This window comes from Scyliorhinus torazame, chromosome 4 (genome assembly GCF_047496885.1).
Source record: "Scyliorhinus torazame isolate Kashiwa2021f chromosome 4, sScyTor2.1, whole genome shotgun sequence".
NCBI classification, from domain to species: Eukaryota; Metazoa; Chordata; class Chondrichthyes; order Carcharhiniformes; family Scyliorhinidae; genus Scyliorhinus; species Scyliorhinus torazame.
In genome coordinates this window covers 174,443,846-174,465,901 of record NC_092710.1, presented here as the reverse complement: position 1 = coordinate 174,465,901, position 22,056 = coordinate 174,443,846, and the positions used below count along the sequence as shown (strand labels likewise).

General features: G+C 48.4%; 1 protein-coding gene across 3 annotated transcripts in view; it reads right to left on the bottom strand.

The window, feature by feature from the left end:
• Positions 1 to 22,056, bottom strand: part of LOC140410602 (protein LYRIC-like) — a 154,448-nt gene that overhangs the window by 12,590 nt on the left and 119,802 nt on the right. For all 3 annotated transcript variants that reach the window (XM_072498890.1, XM_072498889.1, XM_072498891.1), the window contains exons 8-11: positions 19,206 to 19,321; positions 14,289 to 14,405; positions 4,686 to 4,799; positions 1,102 to 1,246 (exon numbers count right to left, since the gene is read on the bottom strand). In XM_072498890.1, coding sequence (XP_072354991.1) covers positions 1,102 to 1,246; positions 4,686 to 4,799; positions 14,289 to 14,405; positions 19,206 to 19,321 — 492 coding nt within the window. The remainder of the gene's footprint in view (positions 1 to 1,101; positions 1,247 to 4,685; positions 4,800 to 14,288; positions 14,406 to 19,205; positions 19,322 to 22,056) is intronic.

Below are 22,056 nucleotides of genomic sequence, written 5' to 3'. Positions count from 1 at the left end.
TATGAAAGGGAAATTTATTAGAATTCTTTGAGTTCTGAGGGTTAGGTGGGAGCTCAGGAGAGATTTGACAAGATGTTATGGAACACAAGACAAAGGGCCGATAAATGGTAGTGTCAGGAACTAAAGAAGGTTGTGATAGTGGCTTAAAAGTAGATAGCTGAATGTATTTTAAAAAAATAATAATAATCTTTATTATTGTCACAAGTAGGCTTACATTAATACTGCAATGAAGTTACAGTGAAAATCCCCTAGTTGTCACACTGCGGCGCCAGCTCGGGTACAACGAGGAAGAATTCAGAATGTCCAAATCACCTGTCTTTCGTGACTTGTGGGAGGAAACTGGAGCACCTGGAGAAAACCCACGCAGACACGGGGAGAACGTGCAGACTATTAATAGCAGAACAAGGGTCAGCGTTCTGTGAAAGCAAAACCTATTCCTGTCTTAAGTTTTGTTTTCACAGAGCACTGACCGTTGTTCTGCTATTAACATATCTGCTATCTTACCTTGAGGCCAAATAATAAAAGCTCAAATTCTACAAAGCAATAAAATTCAAATGAGATGAAAGGATGTTAAATATATTTATAAAAAGAGTTTAATTCACATCCTGTGGGTATTTATACGTTTTATGATTTATTTTTTAAAATGGAAAACTGGAAAAGAAAGATATTTAGTTCCACAATAGAAATATAAGAATTAGGAGCAGAACATACAGCGGCTACAGCCTGCTCCAACGTTCAATACAATGAAGGCTGATCTTGTGCTTAAACTCAATTTTGTTGCCATTCCCCATATCCCCCGACTTCCCATGAGACCAAAGATCTGTCTATCCCAGCTCTAACTATAGTCAACAATGGAGCATCCACAGCCTCTGGAGCAGACAATTCCAAAGATTCACTACCCACTAAAGTGAAGAAATTTGTTCTCATCTCATTCCCAAATGATTGACCCCTTGTTACGAGATTGCACCCTGGTGTTCTGGATTCCTCAGCGAGGGGGGACAATCTCTCAGTGCCTACAATGTCAAGCCCCTTCAGAATATTGCACGTTTCAATGAGATCCCAGAAGAAAGTTTGGTCTTACTTTAAAATCACATAACTTACTTTTACTGGATGATGTGCTGGCCTCCGTATTGCATGGTTCAGTAAAAGCAATCTCTGTCAAACACGGTTCCACTCCTGGTCTTTCCAACAGCTGCCCCTTTGGATCCTCACCCATCTTAACTTTCTTTTGAGAATCATCTCTGAGCTTCCATGTAAAAAAGAAAACAGTGTGAAACATTGTAAAATAACAACTTGCAGAGTAAGAGATGCAGGACACTTCACAGTATTATTGTCCAGCAAAGCTTGACACCAAGACAAACATTGAGGCTGGTGGCCAAAATCTTGCTTTAACAAATGTCTTAAAGGTGAGAGAGGTAGAGGCATGGAGAGGCTTAGGGAGAAAATTCCAGAAGTTAGGAACCTGACAGATGAAAGCACTGCTGTCAATGGTGAGGCAATGGAAATTGCATTGCACAAAAGAGCAGAATTGGAGAATAACAGAGATCACGGTGGGGGGGTGTATCGGGTTTGAAGTTGCAGAGGGGAGGCAATAATGAACTCTGAACAGAAGGATCAGAAGGACTTTCTGGATCATGAGGCGATGCGGATTGCCAGGCATAGAGGTGGTGGATGAGTGGGAGTGGCAAAAGTCAGACCATGGGCAGTAAAACTTCGGGTGAGAAAGACAAAGGTGAGAGGCTGATGGGCGGAGGAAGAGATGGAGATGACTGATATTATGGAGCTGCAAATAGGCAGTCTTGGTGACTGAGAAGATATGGGTTTGGAAGTTCAGCTTAGGTCAACTAGGACACCAAGGTTGTGATCAGTTTGATTCAGCCTCAGACAATGGTTAGGGAGGGGGATGAAATTGGTGGCTCGGTGAAGGGAGTTTGGTATGGAAGACAATGGGGTGAATTCTTCACCTCCTCAGCCAAGTTTTCCTCGGCAGTGGAAATTTTCATATCCCGCTGCCAGCGGTGGCTCGCTGCCGAATTGCAACTCTTACTGCAGCCTGGCTGCAATTAGATTATTCTGCACAAAAAGGACTTGAATAGGCCTGTTCCTGCTCAGAAGCACACAATGAGTCATCTTCGACTTTATACAGGTTTTTATTAGAGCTACTATCACTGTATGGTTTACAATTCACTGAAAATATTAATCTAGCCAATTAATTGGAGGATGGTGTTAACTTTGCCTGGTTTGATATCTTACATGTATAAATCTATTATTTTATTGGCACCATATGTTACAATCCACCAATATTTTCTTTATCCTGATAAATTCAATTCAGTATCTTTTGTTTGCTTGATGTGGGGAGTTTCATATAAAAAGTTCTGAATAGATAGTCTGCATTAGCTGGATGGCCTTCTTTATTGATATGTATCATGTGATCATATTATAATTTATCTTGAAGTAAATATGGGCCAGAACACCTCAGATTGCATTGACAGTTTCCGTGAAATGGTAGGCACCCATTTCACTGTGGTTTTTTAAAAATCTTTATTGGTGTCACAAGTAGGCTTACATTAACACCGCTACAAAGTTACTGCGAAAATCCCCTAGTCGCCACATTCCGGCGCCTGTTCGGGTCACAGAGGGAGAATTCAGAGTGTCCAATTCACCTAACAGCACGTCTTTCGAGACATGTGGGAGGAACTGAAGCACCCGGAGGAAACCCACGCAAACACGGGGGGAAAGTGCACACTCCGCACAGACAGTGACCCAAGCCGGGAATCGAACCTGGGACTCTGGCGCTGTGAAGCAACAGTGCTAACCACTGAGCTACCGTGCTGCCCGTGCTATCTTTGATACCTGTGCTCCACCAAAGGGGGTAAAAAATATATTTCTGACACCATTTTAGAAGTGCCCATTCCCGGATTTTGATTTGAAAATTCAGACTTCACTTCCAACACTCCATAAACTTGGTGACTCGTAGTATGAGAATGCCATTTGCCTGCCTTCCGACATCATGGACCATGTTTGAGGGACATTCAGGTGCTACCCCAAGGTAACTGATGGAAACTTGGTGCCTAGCGTTTGTCATATCCAGGATTTACCTTCAGCCTTGTGCCATCTCAGCTAACTTATACCAAGGGTCTCGCTGACTCCATTTCTTATGTTTGGGCCCCATTTGAATGTGATTGGTGAAATAGAGCAGCTCCTCCGTGAAGCAGAGTGAAGGGAATCCCAGCGGGAATGCACAGAGGGCCAGCAGCAAGCCAAAATGTCTTTGGGAGCCAGGAGAGCAGGAGGAAATTTCTCCCCAATGGATCAACATTTTTTTCAATGTGAACAGAGAACTAGCCAGGTGAAAATTACTCCAAAGGTTTCTATCTTGGCGATGAAGGAACCGATGAGCTCCTCGCACTTGTTACTAGAGGTGAGGGTTGAATGCGCGGGGTGTGGAATTAAAACAGTCGCTTGTTAGGAAATATTAATGGGTTTCCGGGTTGGGTTTTCTCTCCCAGACGATCCCAAAGTCATGAGCAGCTTCAGCAGTGGAAAGTAAGACTCAGTAGAGCTGGGTATAGAGATAACAGAATGGAGCTCCAGAATGGAGCTATAGCCAGTTGCTGGCTAAAGTGCCCTTATGTCTGCAAGGGTAAATTTACTACCCAGGATTATTACTAAGGAAATTTTAAGTAGATACTGTCACTGAGTCTACAGTACCCATCCTCCTTACATCCAGTGCTACACAAAACTAATTTGAGTAACCACTTCTTCTCCTCTGTCCAGCAAAATAAATCGCTTTGAAATTGTGTCCTAATCCCAGGAGCTTTTGAAACCGAAAGTTTCAACTTTATATTGCTTCCTATTAACAGGACAGAAAACTGAAATAATTACTGGCCGCTATATACTGGCCGCACCGTGCCCAACTCGGGACTCGACAAAGCCTCTCGGGAGATTTATCGGCCTCCCGCTCACAATGGGTGGGGCCTAAATTTGCATATTCAAGTGTGCAATCACTCAAGTTTACCCAAGGAGTGGGTTCTAACTGCCACGCGCTGGAGACCCCAAGCGGGCACTGTTTAGTACTGGTCCAGGAGTACAGCCACTTGTGGGGGGGGGTCTCCCCGGCGATTGGGGGCCCTTGGTAGCTGGGCTCTTGGCAGGGTGGTACTCTGGCAACCCGATGCCACCTGGGCACTGCCAGTCTAGCACCCTGACAGTGTCACCTGGGAACCCTGAGACTGCCAGTCTGGCAGTGCCAAGGTGCCTGGGTGGTATTTTGCCCATGCCAGGAATTGTGTCCTGCCCTTATGAGAAGGGGTGCAAGGGGTTGAATGACCCCCTTATTGGGGTGTTGGGTTGGTCCCGAGGCCGTGGTGGGCGGGCTAGAGATCAGGGTATCATTCCAATCTCCTCATGCACTGGTGCGTGGAGCTCGTTAGTGCAGGAAATGGGACTAACTATGACTTCGGCTGAGTGTTCCTCGCGATGCCCCAAAATAAAGCAGAGCCTTGTTAAATAGCGGGGATGCTCTAGGCACTGCAAGCGCCGGGAAACACCCTGCTAAACGCGCTCGACACGGGACTTTGTCTCATTTCTGTTAAATCACGCCCACTGTCACTGCAAAGACAATACAAAGTACCGCACTTCCTCGGCCAACATGTGAAAAATCCCCAGACATAAACATTATGTACCTTATTTATTGCTGGACCCATTAAAATGACATGGACCTGCGAAGAGCTGGTTATAACCGAATGTGTTTTTCCAAGTTCTGTTTGTGATTTCGTACTGTGTTTTTCCAGTGTTACCTGTAATTAAAAGGTGGATAGAGGTTCTTTTTTGTTTTATTTAATCTTTATTTGATAACACTGGTCATTTAGTACATTTTAATCACATATTCCATTTTCTTTGTAATCATATTTTTATGACCTATTTCTGTGAAATAATGTCAATAATAACCTCACTAATAATCTAATAATAATAATAGTGTAGGTAATCATGGTGGTTTCATGCTTTTATTAACTCTTTAAGCATTGAATGGTAAATCAGAGGGCAAATATTAATTGTTTTATGCAGCAAATAGTCATGACCTTAATGTATTGCTTGAAAGGGTGAAGGAAAGAATGTCAATAGCTACTTTCAAAAATGAATTGGATATATATTTGATGAAGAACAATTTTAAGGGCTATGGGGAAAAAGAGTCGTGGAGCTAATTAGATAGATCTTTCAAAGAGCCAGCACAAACACGTGGGCCGAATGGCCTACTTCTCAGCTATATGATTCTATGTGGACTGCTTTACATCTGAGGCTTGTATGGAAGATGCAGAAGCTGGGATGAGATTGGCTTTTCAATGTAAAAAGCAATGACATAATAGGATCGAAGGAGAAAGCTGGACGTTTGGACGCTACTCAGGTGTTGGTGGAGGGGGGGTTTCGCCTACTAGCTGGGGAGCCTCTTTTCGGGAAGGCCCGCAAAACCACAAGCCAATGAGGCAGTGGTACAGCCAGTGGTGGGCCAGCTCCTGGCATCATGAACCCGGGGCAGAAGATTTGCCTACCCAGAGCTACAAACCAATTAGAGACTGGCAGCTCTTGTACTTATTGGCGTCAATTGGCATGCCATAGCTGCTGCTGGAATGACAGGCACCGACAGGAGCCCCAGGATCGCAAAGTGACCCAGGCCACAGATATTGTGGAGGGGCAGCTCACAGCAGGTTCCCCCACCTTCTCATGTCCAGTCCCTCAATCAGGCATCAAGTACCTTTGATCGAGGGACACCCCACCCACAATAACAAGCTAGCAGCCATGTATATTTCAGGGCAACAGGCTGACCCGCAGCGGGGCTAATACCAGCGGCGGTGGGATGAGGCTCTTAAGTGGTCATTATTTGGCTACTTAAGGGCCTCAATAAGCGGCAGGGTGGGTAAGTTGACCATGGGCCTTCCAGCCCAAAACTTAATTCCGACAGCGGGATGGTGACCAGGCTCCGGGATACCATCATCCTGCCTAAATACATGCCCTTCCCACTGATGTGTTGTATATGTTGGATTAACACGGACTGCAACTCGATGCAGTATCACTTGAAAACAGGCTTCCAACGCTGTAGATGGTTCAACACTGCTTTATTGAACTTGCCGAGTATTGTACACAGTTCGCTGTGGGTCGACACTCTATTAATCTAAGCTTGCTAACCTTGGTCTGGCTTACCCAGACTTGCTCTGTGCCATGTGTAGTAGGTGCTGACTGTACATTGCACCCTGACTGTTGCTACAGCTATCACCAGTATGAAGAGGCCGAGCCTTCCTGCCTTGTGTGTTTTATACTGGTAATGTACCCTGTAGTGTCTTGCCTGGTGATTGGTTGTTCTGTATTCTGTGTGGTGATTGGTTCCTGTGTGTGTCCATCACTGCCTGTCTGTATCTCATTATGAACATGACTGCATATTATGACATCGCCCCTTTTTAAATAAATTTTGGATGCTTGTGGCTGTGTGCTTGTATTTACATGTGTGACTATGTGCAAAATGGTGAGTGAGTGAACATAGAAACATGGGAAGGTGTCTATCGTGCATATACAGAACAAGGTGAACAAAATTTACACAGTTAAAGTCTATAAGTCCAGTTTTTGTGGTGGGCGACGGATTCTTGTCGACCGCCTCAGGGGTGACGAGAGGACGCCGGCGTCTCGACAGGCGGGTTTGCTGCCAGATTGGCGGGCTCGTGGTTTGAAATGTCCGGAGGAGGCGTCTCGACATACGGAGGGGTGTGGCCAGGTGGTCGTGGGCATGCAACCTTGCGCAGTGCCCTTCTGTTGCGCCTGAGAATGGAGCCATCAGCCATGTGAACAACGAAAGACCAGGGGCAGCCTGTCGAACAACAACAGCTGGGGTTGACCAACCTCCCTCAGGCAGCTTGATGCGAACAACATCTTCTGGAGCCAGCACAGGCAAATCAGTGGCATGAGCATCATACGTGATCTTCTGCTGGTCCCTGAGTCGCTGCACTTTTCTTAACACCGTGAGGTGATCAAGGTCTGGAACGTGGATGGCTGGAACAGTTGTCCGCAGGTTGTGATTCATGAGTAGTTGAGCCGGAGTCAGACCAGTCGACAGAGGGTTGCCCTGTATGCCAACAGTGCAAGGTTAAAATCAGATGCAGTGTCTGCATCCTTGCGGAGCAGCTACTTGACAATGTGGACCCCTTTTTCCACCTTCCCGTTTGACTGCGGGTAATGGGGACTGGATGTGACATATTTGAAGTGGTAGGATTGTGCAAAGTTGGACCACTCTTGGCTGTGGAAACATGGACCGCTGTCGCTCATCACTGTGAGTGGTATACCGTGCCTGGCAAACGTCTCCTTGCAGGCCTTGATGACTGATTTTGACGTAAGGTCCGACAGCTTCACAACTTCTGGGTAGTTCGAAAGGTAATCGATCAGAAGTACATAGTCACGCCCATTTGCGTGAAAGAGGTCTATTCCCACCTTGGACCACGGAAAGGTCACGAGCTCATGTTGTTGGAGCGCCTCCTTGGGCTGAGATGGTTGGAATCTCTGGCATGTAGTGCAATTGAGGACCATGTTGGAGATGTCCTGGCTGATCCCAGGCCAGTAAACTGCCTGTCGAGCTCTTAGTTGGCATTTCTCGACTCCAAGGTGACCCTCATGGATCTGCTTGAGCACCATGGCCTGCATGCTGTGGGGGGATAACAATTCGATCCAGTTTCAGAATGATCCCTTCAACAACCGTCAAATCATCCTTGACATTAAAAAACTGGGGGCATTGCCCCTTGCGCCACCCATTTGCGAGGTGGTGCATTACCCTTTGCAGCAGAGGGTCTTTGGCAGCTTCTGCTCGTATCTGGACGACATGTTCATCAATGGCCGGGAGGTTGCTGGCGCACATCTGCACCTGTACCTCAATTTGGCGAATGAAGTCTACATGTTCGCAGGGCGTGGTGATGGATCTGGATAGGGCATCCGCGATTATCAGCTCCTTGCTTGGTGTGTAGACGTGGTCGAAATCATATCGGCGGAGTGGCAGAAGAATGCGCTGTGCCCGGGGCGTCATCTCATTTACATCCTTCTGGATGATGTGGACTAAGGGTCTGTGGTCTGTTTCCACCGTGAACTTTGGCAGACCGTATACGTAATCGTGGAATTTAACGATTCCTGTTAGGAGACCCAGGCAATCCTTCTCAATCTGTGCGTACCTTTGCTTGGTCGGAGTCATGGCCCTGGATGCGTATGCCACTGGAGCCCAGGACGAGGAGTCATCTTTCTGGAGGAGCACCGCACCAATGCCGTCCTGGCTTGCGTCCGTGGAGATTTTTGTTTCCTTGGTTGGGTCAAAGGACGCCAGGACTGGGGCCGTGGTGAGCTTTGCCTTGAGCTCCATGCACTCCGCTTGATGTGTTGGTGTCCACCTGAATACTGTGGTATTTTTTACTAGATGCCGGAGGGCTGTGGTGTGGGATGCCATGTTGGGAATGAATTTACCCAGAAAATTCACCATCCCCAGGAAACGTAGTACCACCCTTTTGTCCTCGGGGGTCTTCATGGCATTGATTGCCATTACTTTGTCGGAATCAGGTTGCACACCCTGCTGGGATATTTGGTCACCCAGAAATTTGATTGATGACAGACCAAATGAGCATTTGGTTCTGTTTAGCTTGAGGCCATTCTCACGGACCCTTTTAAAGGCCTTTCAGCCGATCTATGTGCTCCTCAGGGGTCGTGGACCAGATTATCACGTCATCCACATAGACTCGCACACCCTCGATGCCCTCCATCAGTTGCTCCATTATGCGGTGAAAGACTTCGGAGGCTGAAATGATACCGAAAGGCATGCGGTTGTAACAGTACCTACCGAAAGGAGTGTTAAACGTGCAGAGCTTCCTGCTGGAGTCATCCAGTTGTGTCTGCCAGAAACCAAGTGAGGCGTCCAGCTTGGTAAAGAATTCGGCGTGCGCCATCTCAGAGATTAATTCTTCCCGCTTCAGGATCGGGTAGTGCTCCCTCATGAAGTTGCGATTGAAGTCTTTGGGATCGATACAGATTCGTATTTCGCCTGAGGGCTTCTTCGCGCAGACCATGGAGCTGACCCTGTCTGTTGGTTCCGTGACCCTTGAAATGATGCCCTAGCTTTGGAGCTCTTGCAGCTGCGCTTTTAAACGATCCTTTAGAGGAGCCGGCACCCTGCGTGGTGCATGAATGAATGGGGTGGCATCCGGCTTGAGTAGTATTTTGTAGCGATACGGGAGCGTGCCCATCCCATCGAACACATCGGGATATTGCGTGGGGATGTCGTCTGTGTCAGCCTGTAGATTCACATGAGATGAGGCAGTCGGAGGTGCAGAGGACATGGCATGGATTCGCTGTACCAGATTAAGGAGTTTACATGCACGGGCACCGAGCAGGGATGCTTTGTCAGGCCTGACAATCTCGAATCTTAACGTCGCCGTGATTGCCTTGTGGGATACAACTAGATGACACGATCCACTAGCAGCTATGGCATTGCCATTGTGATCAAGGAGCTGGCAGGCTGGCGGAAGAACTTTGGGTTGGTCTCGGATGCTGTCGAGGTCTGCCCGGGATGTGAGGTTTGCAGACGCACCAGTGTCCAGTTTGAATTGGATTCTGCACTGATTCACTTTAACGACAGCGCGCCATTCGTCACCAGAATCCACACTTAGGATTGAGAGGCGCTTTGCATTAGTGGAGGAGACATTCTCAAGTGTGGAGATAATGCCCACCTGATATGGAGACTCGAGGCAGTCATCATTTGGGTCCGTTGGGCTTTCGGGATCGGAATCCTGCATGCCTTGCTGTATGCAGTGGACAGGTCTGCATTGCTGCTGGGATCGCTGGCTTTTGACCGGTGGAGCGGACCTGCATAAGGCCGCATAATGCCCAGGCGTTCCACATTGTAGACATCGCCTTCCTTTGGTTGGGCATTGCCGCTTTAAATGGGCGAAGCCACAATTTTGGCACGTCATGACACTGATGTCAGTGCGTTCCGTGCGCCTTCGCGCCTGCTGTAGCCATGTAAAATGGCTGCGTTCCGATTAATCTGGCCAAAACCCAGTTTAAAACGGCTAACCCAAAAGACTGCAGGGAAAAGCAGCCAAGAAGACACAAGCAGGCAGCTGCAGACAGTTTTGCATATTCGGCTCTGGGAAGGTAGCCCAGATCGATACTCAGGGCTATCAACAGCCCATCAACCCAGGTATTCACAGTTGCATTCAGGACTGTTTGCAGCCCATCTATTCAGACATCCACAGTTAAATCGGCTATCCCCGGGAACAATTGCAACATATTAGCAATTGAATACCGGGCCAGACCTGTCGGCGCCTGCAGTGGCCGAAACAAAGGCAGGTGAGCGACCACCCACCGATCGAGGAATCGCCTCACCATTGGACACATCGACCCCAGAGATTGGGGACAGATCCAATCACTTGGGACTCAGGGTCAAGGGCCGCCCCGGGAGGCGGGAAGCTCATGGGCCCTATAAAAGTGAAGGTCCAAGTTCAGATCTTGCTCTCTCTCATCTTCGCCTGCTCGAGACCTTCGCAAGACCAGCCACCGGCAAGTGTAAGTTTGAATCCAGCGATCGCTATCCGGTAGAGACACCTAGCCACTGACCTGTAGCAGCCTTTTGAATCCCGCGGGCCAGATTTGATTGGACAAGCCATTCGTTTCCCTGACCTGGTGGGCTCTTCCTAAGTTAAGTATTGGCCAGTAGTGATAGGTTTATTATATAGAAAGTAGGATTAGGGTATTAATATTGCTTGTTGTATATAATAAATGACCGTTGTTTTAATCCTTACTAAGCGGTGTGCTGTATTATTAATCATAACCTGAACTTGAACCACGTGGCGGTATCATAAAGATACCTGGCGACTCATGAGCAAAGGTGACCTAAACAGAGCAAATAGACTAAGGTTAAAAGAGCAACACTGCGCAGTGTGGTCGGCCGGCGTTCGCACATGCGAAGTGGGGTTTTCGGTGCGCATTGTCCTCCCAGTCGCGGTGCGCCTGCATGGGGCCTCGTGGAAAGACACCCCGTAAAACGGCCACTGAAACCCGCAAAACGGCCACTCTCCTCAATGCTCAGGCCCTGCAGCCTAGCGATGGCTTGTCCAGTTTCTGCCTCGTGGGAGGCTAGTTTTGCCATTTCTGCCGCCTTGATGTGGGAGTAACGATTTTTGACATGTTCATGAGCAACGCACGTTTCGATGGTGATTGGGAGGGTCATACGTTTGATTTTAAGGAGCTGCTCCCGCAGGGAGTCGGAGTGGACCCCGAAAACTATCTGATTCCGGATCAGGGAGTCAGTAGTCGAGTCATAGTTACATGACTGCGCTCAGATGCGGAGATGGGTCAAAAAGGAGTGAAAAGGTTCGTCCTTACCTGAAGCCTCTGTTGGAAGATGTACCGTTCAAAGCTTTCATTCACCTCGACTTCACAGTGGCTGTCGAATTTCTGCAGAATGGTCTGGGACTTTGCTTTATCTTCTCCTTGGGAAACGTGAGCGAGTTAAAGATGTGGATGGCGTGATCCCCCGCCGTCGAAAGGAGCAGCGCGATTTTCCTGGCATCTGATGCTTCCTCAAGGTCGGATGCCGCGAGGTGTAGGAGGAACTTCTGTCTGAAGACCCTCCAGTTGGCGCCGAGGTTGCCGGAGATCCGGGGCTACGGAGGGGCCTGGATCTTTTCCATACCGCTGGCTGTTTGCTACTTGCTTTACGGTCGTTTCAGATTTACTCGAGGTAGGTCCGTTAGAGTTAATAGTTTCCTGGTACCATGATGTGTTATATATGTTGGATTAACATGGATTGCAACTCGATGCAGTATCACTTGAAAACAGGCTTCCAACGCTGTAGATGGTTCAACACTGCTTTATTGAACTTGCCGAGTAATGTACACTGTTCGCTGTGGGTCGACACTCTATTAATCTAAGCTTGCTAACCCTGGTCTGGCTTGCCCAGACTTGCTCTGTGCCATGTGTAGTAGGTGCTGACTGTACATTGCACCCTGATTATTGCTACAGCTATCACCAGTACGAAGAGGCCGAGCCTTCCTGCCTCGTGTGTTTTATACTGGTAATGTACCCTGTAGTGTCCTGCCTGGTGATTGGTTGTTCTGTATTCTGTGTGGTAATTGGTTCCTGTGTGTGTCCATCACTGCCTGTCTGTATCTCATTATGAACATGAGTGCATATTATGACACCCACATCCAGTAGCTTCCTCCTATGTGACCAACAATCCTGGCCTTCTGTGCATTTCTGCAAAACCAAGCTGACCTTGAGATAATCTCATTTGAATATTTCAGTAGTACTCCTGTAAAATGATGGGAGTTAAAGTCCCCATGGAAGAATAGACTGTTGAAGGCCTAAGAAACACTGGAGACAGGTAAGGCTCGCTCTTAATGAAGGAGGGACATTCTGGATCAAAGAATTCTCACAATTCTCGGTGTAAAGATACTCCACCTAAATTTTGTATTTGATTTGTTGGTGACGACTGAATATTTATGACCCCCCCCATTATCACTGTCATTGAATGTGGTTGGTATAAGGAACATAGAACATACAATGCAGAAGGCGGCCATTCGGCCCATCAAGTCTGCACCAGCCCACTTAAGTCCTCACTTCCACCCTATCCCTGTAGGATGCACACAAAAACCCCCTCCTAACCTTTTTGGTCACTAAGGGCAATTTATCTTGGCCAATCCACCTAACCTGCACGTCTTTGGACTGTGGGAGGAAACCGGAGCACCCGGAGGAAACCCACGCACACATGGGGAGAATGTGCAGACTCCGCACAGACAGTGACCCAGTGGGGAATCGAACCTTGGTCCCTGGCGTTGTGAAGCCACAGTGCTATCCACTTGTGCTATCGTGCTGCCCTAAGGAGTACATGAACTGTTTGCATGCTGAGCACATGATGAAAAAGAGGTTAAATGAACTTCAAAACACTGGAGCCTGATACAGCAGTTCGAGGGGCATGTGATATTTGACAAAACTGTTTTAAGTCTGATTTAGATGAAGAGGAAGCACAGGGGCGACACGGTGGCACAGTGATTAGCACTGCTGCTCACATCGCCAGGAACCCAAGTTCAATTCTTGGGTGACTGTGTGGAGTTTACACGTTTTCTTCCCTGTGTTTCCCCTGGGTGCGGTTTCCTTCTACAGTCCAAAGATGTGCAGGTTTGGTGAATTGGCTATGATCAATTGCCCCTGAGTGTCCAGGGATGTGTAGGTTAGATGGGGTTACAAGGTTACAGGAATGAGGTGGAGTGCTTTCCAAGGGTTGGTGCAGACTCGATGGGCCAATTGGCCTCTTTCTGCACTGTCGGGATTCTATTGAGTTCTAATTCTACGATTGTAGGGATAGATCAGTTCCTGTGACCAAAGCAGGTCTATTTTAGAAGAAGAAATTAACCTTGGATGAAGTCTTGCATTCTTCGTTTCTCAAGGCAAAAAGCCACCTTGGCTCGGAGGAGCTCTTTTTCTCCGATGGGTATTTTACTTATGAGTATTTAGATGTCTTATTTGTATGCAATAATTTTTTTTATGTTCAATACATTTCTAAAGTTAAGCCTTGGCCACTCGAGTTGGGATTATTATTTTGGATTATATTTAAAGTCCTAACAGTTCTTAATCCATTTGAAAGCTAGTGCATATGTAGAATTTTTTATAACATTTATGTAACACATTACCACATTAAAATATCTTTAAACAATTGCATAAGAAATGATTTATATGGCTGATTTTCCAAATTATTCTAATGTTTCCCCATTGCCAAACAGAAGATATCAACTCAGAATAAAAAGAAGAAAATTAGTACATTGCTCAGCGCTATTCTTTGTCATTTGAATTAGCTGAAACTGCATCCAAAAATATTAAAAATATAAAGTCCTGCTTAGTGTCTGCTCCCTCTCCACCCTTACTTGGTGCTTTAAGCATTTTGCTGTGTTAAAGATGCTAAATAAGTGCATTGTGATTCTAATCACAAAGAACATGATGGGCGGGATTTATTGACCAACCCGCCGCGTGCTTTTCGGCGTCGGTTGCGGCCTGCCAGCGGGATTTTCTGTACCCGCCATTGTCAACGGGATTTCCTATTGACCGCACCCCTTGTCGCTAGGAAACCCGTGTGCCGTCGGTGGGACCGGAATATCCAGTCGGCGTGAACAGCCGGTAAATTCCACATGCTGTTTCTCAAAGAATGTGTTTAATTTCTTAGAGGCCTATCAAAGTAAACCTATTGTGCTCTTTAGGGTTTTGCGAACTGTACGCACCTCTTCGCTTCCAACCGAGTCCTCAGTTTGCTTGCCCTTCTTCTTTTTCTTCTTTCGCTTTGACTTTCCACTGCTTGCAGAGTTCACCTGAGATTTTTCTTCCTCCTCATCAGATACCTAGACAATGAAAAAAATATGAAATGAAATGAAATGAAAATCACTTATTGTCACAAGTAGGCTTCAAATGAAGTTACTGTGAAAAGCCCCTAGTCGCCACATTCCGGCGCCTGTTCGGGGAGGCTGAGACGGAAATTGAACCGTGCTGCTGGCCTGCCTTGGTCTGCTTTCAAAGCCAGCGATTTAGCCCTGTGCTATACCAGCCCCTATCAACCCAGGGAAGTCACTGGATTTTTGTTTTAAACATCGCTGGTCTCTAATTCACAACAGTATATGGCCCGGATTTGTCTTGTCCAAAAAGGCACCCATATCTCAGATCTGGAAGTCCTACCCCCATTTTTGACAGTTCCTATTTTTCACTGTTAGGGATGTAGTTTACGGATGGAAGAACCCAAATCCAATAGGTCCAGTTGAACTCAGTTCAAAGAGATCCTATTTTTGCTGGAGCGAGGTCCGTTTCTTGCGGTGTGCAACTTTATATTTTTCAGAGCAAGCGTGAATACTCATTAAAGACAGATAAGCGGAAGAATTTCCCCACAATTGCAGAGTGTTGCGAGAAAAGTTGTGTAAAACTCGCTGGCTTCACAGATGCCTTTTCTTGCCTGATTTAACAGCACACTGTGCAATTTGAAAGTACTGGCGGGGATTAAACAGGGGCGGGTGGGGCCTAAACATGGCAGCAAAGCCAGGTTCCAGAGTTCGGGGTGCCATTTGTAAAGGGTGCCCTGACCTCAAAGTTACATTAATGGCCCCCACCCAAGGATATCCGGATCCCCTCCCTACCGCCAAGCATATCAGGATCCCCTCCCTTAAGGATATCAAGTTTGCCCCCTCCCCCCCTCGTGGACAAGAGGAACACCTCCCAACCACCACATGCAGAAGGGCAAAACCACGCCCCCCCTCCGCCCCTCATTCCCACACTACGCAAGTATCGGGTTGACCTGACACCCCTCCCCTCTCCATCACTGGCACTACCCCCGTGCCCCCTGCACAGTCTCTGGTCCCCTCCCACCCAAATCCATGCACAACACCACAGTCCGAACAACCATCGCCACCCCCCCCCCCCAACACCCCTCCGCCGCCGCCACACATAAGCTCCTCAATAGGACCCCCTTGAGGGCAAGCCCCTGGCACCCTGTCACTGCAGTCTGATTTGAGTGCGAGGTTGGCGGTGTCAAGTGGCAGACCATGTCCCTCACTACATGGGGGCTATGCTCACCTCTGCGCCCCTGGTATGGTCATTACGAACGGTTTTTGTTTTCGAAAACCAGTAGTGATTCACGCCGGCATGATTTCACGCCAATTGGGTGGGCGTGGACGGGTGATATGGCGCCAAGCTCGGTAAATATATTAAAAATTATAAAGGGCACGAACCTCATACCATCACCGGTTAGGGACGGGGGCGATACTAAACTGAGATCACGCCAGCGCAAATCCTGTTACAGCCCTCTCGTAAGATTTAGTGGCCAAAGCAGATTTGCGCCTGGAGCGAACAGGCCCGCTAAATCCCGCCCAAGGTCTCTGGAACAGTCCAGCTGTCAAGCTGTTGCCCGTTAGCCACCCTGAGTTGAAAGGAAATTGGCGCTTTCAGTTTCAATGGCGCGATCTAACTGGAAACAATCTATGTCCGGCTTCGGGTGCGTTTAGCGGGGTGTTTCTCAGCAGCTGCAGCGCTGAGAGACACCCGGCTATTCTACGGCACTTTGGTTTTTTTTGGCCTGGGGGAGTTTCTCCTCGGCGAGCCCAGCACGTAAGACTCCTCGCAGATCGGGGAGCCATTATGTCTGGCTGCCCCGATATCTCTGTCCCGCCTGCTCCCCTTCCCATTCTCAGGGAGACCCCGGGAACACCCCCTCACCCCCCTCTACCTGATAAAGCACCCAGGGCCCGATCCCTGGCAATGACAACCTGGCAATGCAGTGTCCCATCCAACCTGACAGTACAATCTGGGCACCCTGGTGGTGCCAGGCTAGCACTACCAGAGTGACTGGGTGGCATTGCCAGGGTGCCAGACTGGCAGTGCCAAGGCACCCGTGTGCCAGATAGAGTGCCAGGGTGCCACCCTGTCCTCGAATACCCAGGGTCCCTAATGGCCTGGGAGACCCCCTCCCACCCCGGCCCCCCGGTGCTATTACGTCTAGTCCACGCTCGTGGAAACCAGTACTAAATGGCGCCCTGGCGCAACCATTAGGACCCGAGCGCTGGGAGAATCCCGTAAGTACATATTTAAATTAGCCTAATGACTCATTTAAATAAGCTGAACTGCATCACGCCCAGTGAGGGCGAGATCCAGATCATGTCGTCTTGCGAGACTCCATTAAATCTGTCGAGGTGTTTTGAGCGTCGCAAATCTTGCGAGATGCCTCTCGTGTGATTCAATGGCCTCATCCCAACACCAAGTTGGGAGCAATGAGACCGTTAAATCACGTCTAATAGCTGTTTGCTGAAATAACACTGTCCTATCATTATTATAGTGGGCAGTTGTTATTTCACAGTTGATTGCCAGCTCGAAGAGATTCTGAAGGCTATGCTATCTTTGATGTGTGGCTGTGACTATAAATGTTTGTTTTTACAAGGAATTAAGTACAGGATTTAAAAGTATTGAAAAGGTTTTTATTAAAGACTGGTTTTTATAAATAGCAAATTAAGTAACAGATGCTTGGAACTTTATTTGATTTAATCTCAGAATGACTCCTGCAGTCTGCCCTCGGTGGACACTGGGTGAGCTGGCAAACGGTGATGGGTGGGGAGGGCTTGGGTTGGCATGAGTTAGCAGTAACTTAGCATAGAGCTAGAATGTGCCATGGAAATGTGTGTGGGAGCTTAAATTGCCATGGGTTATATGGGGCAATGGAAGGTGGGTAGGGGGGATTGGCTTAGCGTTAGAGGGTATGAAGGGTCATTTGGAATGAGTGGAGGCATGGGTTGGCATCGGTTGAAATGCATTGAGAATGGGGAGTGGCTGGAGAGTAAGTTCTAGAGGGCTCAATATTCAACCACACACCGGGACAAAGAACCAGAACACAGATGCGGGCCTTTTCAACAGTCCAATTTGACAGTTTCCAGCAAGGCAGGTGTGGCAAGCTGGGAAATGTTCCAACTCTGCACACCCACCTCAGGAGTGGAAATCAGGGGGCGGCACGGTGGCGCAGCGGTTAGCTCTGGGACTATGGCGCTGAGGACCCTGGTTCGAATCCCGGCCCTGGGTCACTGTCCATGTGGAGTTTGCACATTCTCCCCGTGTCTGTGTGGGTTTCACACCCACAACCCAAAGATGTGCTGGTTAGGTGGATTGGCCACGCTAAATTGCCCCTTAATTGGAAAAAAATAATTGGGAACTCTAAATTTATTTTAAAAAAGGAGTGAAACTCAGCCTATTTTAATATTAAAGGTGCTAAAGGTTATAGGCTAGCACAATACTGAGGGAGTGCTGCACTGTCAGAGGTACCATCTTCTGATATGTTAAACATCTCCAGATAAACTGTCCTAGGACGGCATGGTGGCACAGTGGTTAGCACTGCTGCCTCACAGCATTAGGGACCCAAGCTCAATTCTGGCCTTGGGTGAGTGTGGTGTTTGCACGGGTTTCTTCCGAGTGCTCCAGTTTCTTCCCACAGTCCAAAGATGTGCACGTTAGATGGATTGGTTGTGCTCAATTTGCCCCTTAAGTGTCCAAAGCTGTGTCGGTTAGGTGGGAAATGGCAGGGGAATGAGTCTAGGTAGGGGCTCTTTCAGTGGCCCAATGCAGACTCGATGGACCAAATGGCTTCCTTCTGCACTATAGACATTCTCTGCATGTCTGCCATCTCAGTTGGATTCAAAATATATCATGACACTATTTTGAAGAAGAGCAAGCGAGTTCTGCCTATGCCAATGTCTATACCTCAAACAACACTTACAAAATAGAGAGCTTAATCTTGACCGGTGTGGGCTGCAAAGGCAGTTGGGATGGTGGTTTGGGTCATTTCTGTCAGATAACCTGGGAGTTTGTGCTTCCTGTTGTATTTGTTGTTTTATTTTGATGGGGAGTGGATAATGGAAAGGGTGGAGTTATAATCCTTAAACCTGTGCATAAATTGGAAGCCATGTTCCTGTACATTAAAACAGTGATGAAATATCAACGATACTTGATTGGTTCTAAAGAACTTTGGGATTCCTGTGGTCACAAAAGCAAGTATGCAATAGCAAACCTGTGCGAATGTGGTCAATGCAAATTCCAGAGCTATATTCTGAAGAGCAAGCTGGATTTGTGGCACAGTGGTTAGCCCTGCTGCCTCACAGTGCCAGGATCCAGGTTCAATTCCGGCCTTGGATGACTGTGTGCCGTTTGCACGTTCTCCCCGTGTGTGCGTGGGTTTCCTCCAGGTGCTCCGGTTTCCTCCCACAGCCCAAAGATGTGAAGTTTAGATGGATTGACCATGATTAATGAGTGAGGTTATGGGGATAGGGTGGGAGTAGAGTACCCTTTCGGAGGATCGGTGCAGACTTGATGGGCCGAATGACCTCCTTCTAAACTGTAGGGATTCTATGGATAGCAGCTGATATGAAATATGGTTTTATAAATTTTGTTCATAAACCTACACTAAACAACACAAGTTGAATATTTTTGAACAATCGATGGCTATGCATAGGTCAGTCATATGCTGCCTGGGACTGATGTGCAGTATTCCACAACTTACTTCCAGAGTTGAAACGGAGTTGGAACACAAATCAAGAGTTACTTATGGGCTTTACTGTAGGGCATGAGTCCGAAATCAGTTCATTGGCAGTACTGATTAGGTGGTACCGTCTCATTATTACCTTCAATCCCTCTTTTCCTACTTCCTGGGTTGTTAAAGTTCCATCTCCTGTCCAGTTGCCCCATTCCTCTGTTGGCGGGCTCCAGTCTGAGTTAAGGTCAATGGCAAAGGGGTCATCTGTAAAACAAATATCATTTTAAGATGTTCAGCATTTTTTTCTATAATCAAACATAAAGTGATGTGACAATATTGGACACCCTGAATAAGCTTCAACTTTAGGAAGTAACAATTCCACCAAGTTCCCTCAATGTTCCAAAGTTACATCCTTAGGGTTGAGGCTTTTCCAGTGAGACAGGCGACTTCTTGATGTCCATTTTCTTTCTGACTTAATTGTGGCTGGCAAAGGTCAAATGTGACCCTGTGGTCTATGTTCCATTCCAATTTCTTACCCTATATTGTCAGTAATTCTTCAAGGTTTGGTAGGTCTGTTCAGAAGGGGCGAAATTCTCCCGAAACGGCGCGATGTCCGCCGACTGGCGCCCAAAACGGCGCCAATCAGACGGGCATCGCACCGGCCCAAAGGTGCAGAATGCTCCGCATCTTTGGGGGCCGAGCCCCAACATTGAGGGGCTAGGCTGGCGCCGGAGGAATTTCCGCCCCGCCAGATGGCGGAAACGGCCTTTGTTGCCCCGCCAGCTGGCGCGGAAATGACATCCCCGGGCGGCACATGCGTGGGAGCGTCAGCGGCCGCTGACAGTTTCCCACGCATGCGCAGTGGAGGGAGTCTCTTCCGCCTCCGCCATGGTGCCGATCGCGGGCCAGGCCACCGTGGGGGCACCCCCCGGGGCCAGATCGCCCCGCGCCCCCCTAGGACCCCGGAGCCCGCCCACGCCGCCTTGTCCCGCCGTTCAAAAGGTGGTTTAATCCATGCCGGCGGGACAGGCAATTTATCGGCGGGACTTCGGCCCATCCGGGCCGGAGAATCGAGCGGGGGGGGGGGGGGGGGGCTGACAGCCGGCGCGGCGCGATTCCCGCCCCCGCCGAATCTCCGGTGCCGGAGACTTCGGCAACCGGCGGTGGCGGGATTCACGCCAGCCCCCGGCGATTCTCCGACCCGGCGGGGGGTCGGAGAATGACGCCCCCTAAATGCACCAATGAAGGAGTAAAGCTGAAGATAGGCCTTCCAAATCCAGTGGTTTTGCCTGCATGAAAATAATATGCCGATGGCAACATGTACATTGTGAAGATGAATCAGCAGGGATTTCCAGCCGCGGTTTGCTTTAACTTCTCTCCCCTGGTGTTAGTCTTCTTCTCTAGATTGCTATGATTGCATCAAAATAATTCATTCTTTCAGACTTCTCTATCAACTTCCATTTTGGGGGAAAAGCTTTGAATTAATCAGACCTGTCCCCCAATATTTTCTACAAGCCAGCAGTCATGGAGCTCCTCAGCTACAAAACCAATGTTCCTGCAAACAAATGCATCACGAAACATACCATTCAACAGCAATAGCAAACACACAGATAAGGTGAAGATAGAAAACATCTAATACCAGGCAATCTTAAAAAAATGCAAGCTGACTGAATTTTATGACCTCCCGGGCAGAATGTGTTATGAGGGCTGGGGGGTAGAATTGGGCAGTATCTGGCAGTATGTGGGTTTTTTTCCTGTGGCAGGGGACGTTTGCCCATGGGTCAATTGAGGATCTTAGATGGTGAGCGCCTGAGGGCGGGCTTGAGGAGGTGTGGGACGCGCCTGGAGGCTTGCCCAAGAGGAATTATGGTTGATCAGCAGGTGGGGGGTGGGTAGTGGGGGGAGGGAGACCATGCTGATCACATGGAACGTGAGAGGGTTGAATGGGCCAGTAAAGAGGTCCAGTGTGTTCGCGCATTTGAAAAGCTTGAAGGCGGACATGGCGTTGATACAGGAGACACACCTGAGAGTGGTAGATCAGACTAGGCTGAGGAGGACTTCCGGGTGCGGCGATGACCAGCTAGGTCGCACGTTTCGGCACCTCCCGTTTGAACGGACTTTTGGGCTCTTATTGGGAGCCCCAACGGCAATTTTTGACGGCTAAACCCATTGTGCGGTGAAACAGAAGGGAATCCCACCGGATGTGCATGGAGAAAGGAGATAATAGTGGCCGGATTGCAGAGGATCCTCTGGAGCAGCGGCAAGGAAGGTTTTGTAAGGGCCACGAAGAATCCAGCACGAGTTTTAAGGATACAAAGTAATAACATTTATTTACTATAACATATATACATAGCAGTAACTTCCCTTGCTACATACTCCTTCCTGCTGGTTCCTGAACTGGCCAGCTTATTTATACTAGGAGTTTACTAGTGGTTTCTCCGCCCGCCTCATTGGGGAAGCTCATACTCCCACAGGATTGTGGGATAGTCATTAGTCCCCAGCCAATGGTAAGTAGGCAGGTTATAACAGAAGGGAAGCACGAAGCAAGATGGTGGCAGAGGGAGGCCGTTTGGTATGGGGCCCGGAACAGCAAGAGTTCCTTCGGAGATGTGTTGAGGAGCTAAAGAAGGAGGTGCTGGCCCCGATGCTGCAGGCGATTGAGGGGCTAAAGGAGGCGCAGAAGACCCAAGAATTGGAGCTTCGTGGCGTGAAAGCAAAGGCTGCCGAAAATGAGGACGAAATACAGGGCCTGGTGGTGAAGTCAGAGACACACGAGGCACTGCATAAGAGGTGTATGGAGAGGCTGGAAGCCCTGGAAAATAGCTCGAGGAGGAAGAACCTAAGAGTTTTGGGTCTTCCCGAAGGTGCAGGGGGAGCGGATGTCGGGGCATATGTGAGCACGATGCTTCATTCCTTCATGGGACCGGAGGCCCCGACGGGCCCCTTGGAAGTGGAGGGAGCATATCGAGTCCTTGCGAGAAGACCGAAGGCGGGAGAAA